At 37.9% G+C, this 9,972-nt stretch overlaps 1 protein-coding gene across 1 annotated transcript; it reads left to right on the forward strand.

Moving 5' to 3' along the window:
• Window positions 1-1,839: 1,839 nt before the first annotated feature.
• LOC146478914 (uncharacterized) lies at window positions 1,840-8,109 on the forward strand. Its single transcript, XM_085111646.1, has 3 exons — window positions 1,840-1,995; window positions 4,459-4,574; window positions 7,439-8,109. Exons 1-3 carry the CDS (start codon window positions 1,861-1,863, stop codon window positions 7,572-7,574), a joined length of 387 nt encoding a protein of 128 aa, XP_084967772.1. The 5' UTR covers window positions 1,840-1,860; the 3' UTR covers window positions 7,575-8,109.
• Window positions 8,110-9,972: the final 1,863 nt, after the last annotated feature.

Here is a 9,972-nt window from a genome sequence, read left to right on the forward strand (position 1 = left end):
ATCGCCAGTTGGCTACAATTTAATGGCCACATCGGCAGGCCGTCGATCTACAAAAGTTCTCGGCCAAAACACAATCCTCCTGAAATATTTCCCAATACTTTCAGTTGCTACATATAAAAAAAACGGACCCTAGATATCATCAGCCGGAAAATATATTTTAATTTTACTTTTTATCGATGATATTCGTGGGTTTTCATTTTTTTTTTCTTCAGCTTGTGGCAGTACCGAGGTGACTGTTCTTAGGTCTTTGATTTTCGTTTTCGGGGTCTTCGTTTTCTACACTACCGGTGACAACAATAACAACAATTTATTTGAAAAACAACAGAATGAATAGCTTGTCCCGCAAATAGTTACAAAACTAATCGAGGCAGGACAAGGCGAATACAGGAACACTTGAGAAAATAAGTGAAAAGAACTTACAAATACAGACATGCAAAAACTTTACGTGGTAACAGATTTAAAGCATTTTACACTAGACTTTGCGAATTTTCTGTATTAATGAAAGGTCAGTTTTATGCACTGTGAAGCCTATTGTTATGGACACAGCATTAACGTTATGAGTATAAACAGGAGCTCATGACCGGACCTTGTATCATGACGGTTTTGGTATCTTTTGTTTAAAATGATGAAAAGACCTTCAATCAGCTGCCAATTGCGAATAATTCTAGAAGGACGAGAGGAAAGAAATCAACTCAATTCTTGAAAGGAAGAACCGGTGATCTGTTCTAGCGCATTTTGGAAACAAAAATGCGAGAACTTGAAAAACATTTGCCTAACATTTTTCAAGCTTATATCCATACCGACCTACTCTTTCTCTGGCCAGAGGCACTAATAGACAGTTTTCTTGCACTGGGTTGATAATTTGTAACAAACTTGACAATTATTTCTTTGTTTCTGCTAACAGACACACATTTTTTGAGGTTTTGAAATGACAGCAAATTTGCGTGATACTTCCCCTGCTAAGTTATACAGGCACGGATTCATGAACGGGCCGATTTGGCCAGATTCTGTAATAAAGAAAATGAATGGACGAAAATCGGCCCGATTTACAAAATCTGTGGCAGTGCTGCAATTTTTTTTTAATAAGGTCAATTATATTTTTACCCGGTGCTACACCAATAGACTGGCTGGAAAAAAAACTGATTTCCGTGAAATTCGATTTTTAATTTTGAAAAACAAATGACTGTTTTAATTTGATTTTTTAATTTTGAAAACCAATTGAACGTCCAAAATTTCACAGGATAAAGAAACGTCTTGGGTTAGTTTTCACGATAAACTAGTACCATTTTCCATTGCCTGATTTCATACCGTGGGGGTCTGGGTACGAGTCTGTGTATTATGGGTTATGGGACTCAACACCCACATAGCCGGAAAGAGCACACTGCACTTTACAACATTTCCAAGTTTGGTGTTAATCAAGCTAATATCAGGAAAGATACAGCCATTCAAAAACTCCAAATTTTACTAAGAAATGTATGGAACGCCGGACGTGTGTCCGGCGTTCCATACATTTCTTAGTAAATTTTTAAGTTTTTGAATGGCTGTATCTCGCCTAATATTAGCTTGATTGACACCAAACTTGAGGATGTTGTAAAGTTCGATGTGCTCTTTCCGGCTATGTGGGTGTTGAGTCCCATAACCCATAATACACAGACTCGTACCCAGACCCCCACGGTATGAAATCAGGCAATGGAAAAGGATTTGAAAACACTTCAAGTTGGACTTAGAAGTTTCCTGGATGAGATAGCTGGTACCCAGACCCCTCTGCGAAGCTCGGGTAATTCGCATGCGCGCATGTAATGCTGGGAAATATGTTCCATTTTACAGAAGCGTATTGTGGGAAGGTGTGTTGGCTTCAAAATGGCGGCTCGCTCAGTTACCAGAGTTGCCTCTTTATGCAGACGAAATGTTGCTGTTATTTCGAGTATTCCTCGTAGAATGAGCATTTTTACAAGGTATAGGGAACCACCAAATGGTTTTCTCTTCAATGAAAAGGTAACTTACTTCATTATTGCTCTCTTTCGTGAAAAAAGATTTTAGAACTAGATGTTAATCGACGTAATATCAAAATGATCACTCATTCGCCCCTGATTTAGATTGCAGTCATTTTAGCTTTTAGCGTCGTTTCGTTTGTTCTGCACAAATAATTTCTTATTTTCTTCGAAGTTAATTTCACTAGCTTCTAAAATAGGTGTTATTGTTGGTTATTCGTTGAGACGTTGCAATGATAATTATGATGATATGCAGTTTCATAAATTAACAGAGAATCCTGCCTGCTATGACCATCATCATGACAATTTATTCACTTGTCTTGTACTCTCTTTTATAACATCGTAATGTAAATTGAAATTCATTGAAGGTCCATTCAACAACCAGGCTGCATTTGATGTAGGTTATGCCAAAGATCTTCGGCATGGGTTTCCAAATCACTGGGCCCACTGGTGCCAATCCTGGTCTTTGGCATAAACTAGCATAAGGCAGAGGTAGTGCTTGGCTTATAGGCTTTTGAAAACGTCTACCATTCAAATGAACTGTTGTTTCTCAAAAATATCCAAGATTTCTCTCCCAGTGTAGGATTTGAAGTCTATAGGCAGGGAAGCGGGGAGTTGTGGGGATGAGATTGGCATGGCGGTCAGTGCAACATTTCCCTGGTGTAGGCACTTTGGCAGCTGCTTGGCGTAGAACCTCGAAACTTCCACTATATCTTTGGCGTGGATGTACAGAATGCATGCTATTTCAACAAGAGATAAGCAAGTCTTTTAAACAGACTTTCAAAAGTTGGGGAAAAAGAATGGCTTTTCACAGATTCTTGAAGGTCCCCTCTGGGAATCAGGATGATCATTCAGTCCAATTTTCGGGGGAATATCACTGATGTCAACACATAGTCCTAACATACTTGGCACTGTCTTAACTCACATTATGTAGCTTTAAGAAAACTAGCTGTATATTGCTGTGTGTACAGCCTTTCCCAGATAAGATGGGATACAAGATTACACCCCAGCATCTTGTGGCTGGCTGTTACCCTTCTATAATAATGTCAGGATGGAGCACAGGTACCCCAAGGTCTGAGAGTGTTTATATCACCTTTGTATTGACGTATTTAAAACACTCTTAGAGCCTGGGGTACGGCTGGGTGGAAAGAGACAACGCTGAGCACAGTTACTGTACAACTAAAAACGATTTCTGGCTCAGTGATTTATAAGGAGTCTTGAGAAATGGGCCTCAAATCCAATTGATGTATTCGAGCCATCTACAGTCAACTCCCTTTATGCGGACATCCTTTCGACCACGAGTTAGTGTCCTTAATAGCGAGAGTCTGTAACAGCGGGAATTCCTTTCAGTCAAGCGTCTGTAATTTATTTTTGCCAGGGATTTAGCTGCTGTCCGTATTATCGGGGTGTCCGTAATAGCAAGGTGTCCGTAAAGCGAGAATTGACAGTATTTATTGTTGTTGTTTTCATAATAGTCAAGCGTTTTTTACATTACCCCCCAGCTCGGAAGATTGGATGACCATTCCCCATGCTTTCAACATGAAATAGACTTTCTTACTTACTCTGAATGATGTAAGCCCCAACAGTGTAATATATGTTTTTTTGTACTCTTATTTTGCTATTTTGTAACATGTGGTGAAATAAACAAACAGGAGATACCTCTCCACTAGAGTAAACCTATAGGTCACAAGAATAGAGGAAATGTTTAGATAGTAGCAGATATGTCGATATTCTAAGAATCCACACAACACTTTTTAAATTTGAAAACATGTTTCGACAGAAACTTCTGTCATCTTCAGTTTAAATTACAAAGCACAGAGTTGAATATATAGTGTAAACCAAATGCTATATATTCAACTCTGTGCTTTGTAATTTAAACTGAAGATGACAGAAATTTCTGTCGAAACATGTTTTCAAATTTAAAAAAGTGTTGTGTGGTTTCTTAAAATATAGAGGAAATGGTCACCAAAGATACTGTAAGATGTCTTGATGGTCAAGCAAATTCTCTCAACTGGTACCTTAAGAAATATATGGAGAAGAGTTGGGAGAATAGCCATGTTGATATTTGGGGCAGAAAGGGTTAACTGGACACACAGTGTAAAGGCCTGTTTTAACGGTTTCAACATTTGGTTCAGCATGTGTTCAACACTTTGTTGAACTAGATGTTGGGGGTATTTGAACAGGTCGTCCAACATTGTTGAAAGCATAAAAAAACGTTGAAAGCGTGTTGAATCAAATTTAAATGAGTGTAAACTTTCATTCAACATCCATACAACATTTCCTTTGTTCTCAAAGATGTTGAACAGTGTTGAAGCTGAACACTCCGTTCAACATTTGTCCAACATTAGCACAACATCCGTTCAAACTTTTGTTGAACAAATGTTGGTCAATTGTTGAAACTATTTAAACAGGCCTTAATGCTGCTTGTGACCTGTTTTGTAATGTTATCATGAACCTCTATCCACAGCCGCTGAAACCAGGAGAGAAGCGCGAGTGGGAAGAATGGGAAGAGCCTTGGTACAGATGGTGGGCTTTGATTCTTGTTGTGATGCCAGTGTTGTTTTACTATAAACCTGAAACCAAGTGAGTAAACGTGATTTCTAATTTGTTTAACAGGGTTTATTCTGAAAACCAAGCCAATTTTATCGGATAGGGCCATGGAAAAAGCCACATGTTGTTTGTCAGTTAAAAATGGTGAAATAAAACCTTTGCATAGCTACAAAATAATTCTAGAGCAACGAGAGGAAAAAGATCAACTCAATTCTTGAAAGGAACAACTCGTGATCTGTTCTAGTTCATTTTGGAAACAAACAAACTTGAAAAACGTAAGCCTAACATTTTTCAAGTTTCAATCCATTCTGACCCACTCTGTCTCTGGCTAGAAACAATACTCGACAGTTTTATTGCACTGGGATAATAATTTATAACAAAACTAGACAATTATTTTTTTGTTTCTGTTGACAGACAAACATAGTTGGGTTTTGAAATGACATCATTGTTTTACGTATGATGATTAATTTGTATTAGAAATTTAAACTTAACCTAGCACATGTATGCCATTTGATGTTTTTTAATATGTGTTAGTTATTTTAATCATTTAGTGTGAAATACCTGTAAACTAGCTGGTGAACCTAGCTTGCTGGTCTCAAAAGCTAAGCGTATTTTCACAATAAACTGCTATCATATCATCATATCATCATCATCAAATTCGCGTGATACTTCCCCTTTAAGTAAAAACTGAGACAATAGCTTGCTCCGAAGTTCAAATGGAGACTAGGGATGAAATGAGTAGAAATGCTGTTTGGTTTATCAACAGAGTTGATAACTAAAGTTAAATTAGCCACCGTGAAGAGATTTGAGTGCTGACGATTCGAGCAATAGCCCTTCATCAGAGTAAAATACAGTAAAACCCCGCAAGCAAGAACCTATTTTTTAAGAACTTGTTAGCCTAAAATTGAAGGGGTGCCTAGAGAATAGCCCTAAGTGACCTCTGATAAATTTCTAGATTCTCCTTCCAAATTTCCTTGTTTTCACTAGTGAAACAAAAAGAGAATTTGACTTTACATCAAAAGTCACTTAGGGCCTTATTCCGCACACCCCCTCAATTTGTCAGTTAGACCCCCTCTAAACAAGAACCTGTTGACCCTAAAATTTGAAACAGGTTCTTATTTTCTAAAATCTTAAAGATGTGTGCACTTTTGCAAATAAGATCAATTGACATTCAGAGTTCTCTTTGAGGATAAAGGTCATTCACCACTCCTACTACCCATGTTTATATAAGGGATAGGGAAAAAACTGGCTGCTGCATAGGGGACGAAGTCTGAATGCCACTAAATTTTACTATCTACAATGTGATTTTTTTCTTCAGAAAATAAGAACCTATTTAAAGGAAACCTCCACTCTCGAAACATATTAACCTTAAATTGTTGAAAATACAATCTACTTTGAAATGTATAATAATATTTCAGTGTCGGACAAAACATGATTTGATTATGGCCTATTTTCTTTTTTAAATTTCCCGGGCGCTGCCATCTTGGATTTCATGACGTAATACGGTGGCTCAACTGTTTCACACAAGAGAACTTCTGCTGAATAACAACAGCCGCAAGCCCGCAACCGTTACACGTTATAAAATTCAAAATGGCTGCACCCAGGAAATTTAAAGCGAGAGTAGTCGATAATCATATCTAATTTTTAACCCACTTAGGTGTCATTTCTATGTTTTAGACTAAAATTTAGAATTTAGGCACTGTTTCCAACACTTGTTGTCAGAGTGGAGGTCCTAGATAGCCTAAATTTCTGTTTTAAAATTACCATTTATGTAAGAACCCATTTAGGGTAAATTTTAAAATGGAAGGTTCTTATTCGTGGGGTTTTATTGTATTAGCAATATTAGCAATTCTTTTTAGAGGTGGAAGGTCATGTAACTCCGAAAAAAATGACTACATGCGAGACTTGGGCAAAATCACAAAGATCTACAAAAATTTCTTGCCACACAGTACTGGCTCCAGTTGTTCAAAGGCCGGATAACTTTATCCTGTGGATAAGTCACTATCCGACAGTTTCAATCTGTGCAAAGATTTCAGTATTTCCTCTTGTACAAGTGAATATGCACACTCCAACCACAGTTAAGTTTGGAAGTGTACGAAAACCTTGGACAATGTTTAAGGTGAAGTATATTTTGGAGCATGAATAGTGCCTTATCCAGCGGATAAAGTTATCCGGCCTTTGAACAACTGGGGCCTGTACTACAGAACAAGAGGGCTCTATGTTTGTGATTAAGCTCTATTTGGTCACAAACTCAAAAACTCATTAATAATTCATAAGCCCATTGACCTATCAAATGGTCGATAAAACATCATGTGCAGTGGTTTTAAAACCTGGTAAAACCTCCTCCTTATTAGTATGCGGTGTTTAATGTTTTTCTCTTATGCTAATTTCCAACGTTCACAAAAAAGCATCATTGTTATGAAATCTCTTGACACACGCTTTTCCAGGAATGTTTTTGAAGCCGTTCAAAAAGCACGCAGCACGTGTTTTATCGGGTCTAAAACCACTCGGCTGTGCATCGTGGTTTTAAGTAACATATCAAACACGAGGAAGAGTGTTTCCTCCGATTTCCAAACACCGAGAAGTACATTTAGGTTGGAAAAACGAGGCGCAGCCAAGCTTTTTTAACCAACTTTGAGATGTTTGGAAATAGGAGGAAACACTCTTTCGAGTGTTTGATATAGCTTCTCAAACTATTGATAATTCTTAGAGAAATTCGAAGCAAAAGTTCACAAAATTTTATGATAAAAAAAAATAAGATCACATTTCTAAACCTCCTTCACTGTGGTGATTTGCTTTGTTTTGGCTTGATGAATTATTAATGAGTTTGAGAAATCCCAATAAAACACTCCTGCCGTGTTTTAAACATTACTTAAAGACTGTTTTCTCTTATGTAGACCTCAGACTTGGGCTAAGAAGCAAGCCTTAAGAATTGTAGCAGAACGTGACACTGCCTATGCTGAGGCTCTTGCAAAAGGCGAGGCGGAGGAAGATACGGGTGATGTTGTGATGAACTGGAAGCCTTTGATCTGAAACCCGCAGTGTTTTGAAATGAAACTATTTTTACAAAAAATACGACAACCATTTCCGTCCATTTTCTTGTGAAATTGTCTTTTCTATTCTTTGATGACATCTCTGTTTGACAATGTCTGAAGGCACGTTCGATTGACCTTATTCTGGAACAAGGATATACAGGTTTGACTAGAAAAAAAGTTTTGAAAGTCACGGAAGAACAAAATATGCTAGTACTGCAATTATGTATTGCAAGAGTTTTCGGTTAACAGCTGTATTAGCCACAGCTTAATTATGTTTTCAAAACTGATATCTTAAGCTGTATGAGATTTTGTCTTTTTTTAATATGGCCACGCAAATTTCCTCAAACTTATCTGAAATTCCACGATTGTTTCCCAGATGTTGAGATTTTTTTGCAAGGGTAGGTCGGGGAAATAATTGGAACTTTTATTGGTATTTGTTGTTGATGAAGGATTTGTATCTCAGTGCAGGAGATTCCTATAAGTAAATGTTAATCTTTGTCCTCTGTAAATAAAGGAACGTCTTTGAAAACAGATATGTTGAACTTGAAATTCATCGCTGTTTTAAGAAGAAAGACTGACGGTGAAGACTCTCCCGTCTTGCTGAGAAACCGGATGATCATAATTTACGTACCTATGATAAATATTTCTGTTGAGTGTAGTTTTGAATGGCAGAGTAAACCATCATATATGTCATAGCTCCATTCAATTTGGGAAAGTCCAGGGGTGCTTACCATTTACATGGAAAACCCGGAAATTCCAGTTGGAAAGTCAAATGGTACGCATCATTCCATGTTGAGTACTTCTGAAATTATGGGCTTCTGGTCAAAGTGATGCATTTTTATTGCTCCTCTTGGGATTTGCAGCTGATGTTCATACATTTTGCCAGGGGGGGCTAGCAGCGAGGCCTGGAACCGAGTATTGATGATCGCCCCAGTTAAGAAATTTGACCGAGCGAGACTAAGTACCGATTTTTTGATAAACAAACATGGCGGCGATTTTATGTGAAGGCGCGTCTGTGCGGATTCGCAAATAATTTGGCTATTCGACGTCCAAACATCACAGGAACGTTTCGGTCTCTCTTTTACCTGAAGTTTGGTCATCAAGAGGGATCACGGATGCAAATTCTGCAGCGAAAAACGAAAATACTGTAACCAACGACTAGCTGACCCACATAGTTCACAGGGCTAGACCAGTGAGACTTCTTCCATTCCACTTTATCGTTACCTTCCCTATAGATTTTTTCATTCAAGTACACTGTAGAATCTCTCCCTTTACAGCAACTACCCACTGGGAGTCAACAAACTGTGGATGCTCTGATGATCTAATTCTCTGTTTTGCTTAAGTTAAAATGTTACTGTCATGCCCATACTCTCAACAACAGATTTTTCTTCTCTAATCTCTTCTAAATGGTGAGCAGTTGAGAGGTGATGTTAACAGCATTTTGCTCTTCAACTTTGCCGAGTGAGCCACAAATATTGACTTTTGAATTCATTATGTATGCTTGGTAATAAATCTCATCATTTTAAAGAGATGAAGTTATCTTTCATTAATTTAGATTTTGTCTGTCATACCTCTGGGGTGAGAACTGGAACATAAAAGAGGCAGGGCGCAGCAATACTCCAGCCAGTCATTACACTGTGCAAGTGTGTGAAAACGTGCAGTAATTGCATAATTTACAATATGCTAATTACACTTGACTATGTTACACAATATGTACCAATTAAACAGTATTGCAATATGTTACAGTCCTGATGTATATTGTCATGTTTTGATGACATAATTATACTGCAGAGTAATGTGGTCAGCTGGGTTAATCCTCGAGTTGCTAGAAACACTTCAGTTATCAAGGGGTGATAATTTACTTTTAGATTGTCTTCTTTGAAATGGCTGTTCAATACATAGAGAAACCATGGTTGATTTACCATCCCGGAATCTATTTGGTACTGTATCTCCCTTGCAGTTGGTTGTTAGGGTGTATTCCCAGTAGCCCCATTTTGGCATCCACCAATGGGGGAAAACCACCATACCGATACAGGTGTTCATGGACATCTGTATTGTAAAGGGCGACAGGTAATACAATAATATTTACATGTACCTTCCAAGGTTTCTGCACATGCATGTGGTTTCTGCAAGATCTCAGTGTACCAGTACATTGTTCACCCGGTGCTACTGAACTCAACTTCCCAATTTTTTGCACGAGAGAATAAGGACCTGAATGTCTTTTCACGTAAGTCAATCTCCCCATACAGACAAGAGACAAACACCCTTGCAACCCTGGTAGCTCTATTCACAATAATGTTGAGCAATCTTCTTCTGAGATCTTTATCAGCTATCCTTTCCAGTTGCAAAATTTTCTTATCCAAAAATTTCTTAAGGACTCAAGCCGTTTTCCTTGT

This window comes from Pavona decussata, unplaced genomic scaffold (assembly GCF_977016875.1).
Source record: "Pavona decussata unplaced genomic scaffold, jaPavDecu1.1 SCAFFOLD_62, whole genome shotgun sequence".
NCBI classification, from domain to species: domain Eukaryota; kingdom Metazoa; phylum Cnidaria; class Anthozoa; order Scleractinia; family Agariciidae; genus Pavona; species Pavona decussata.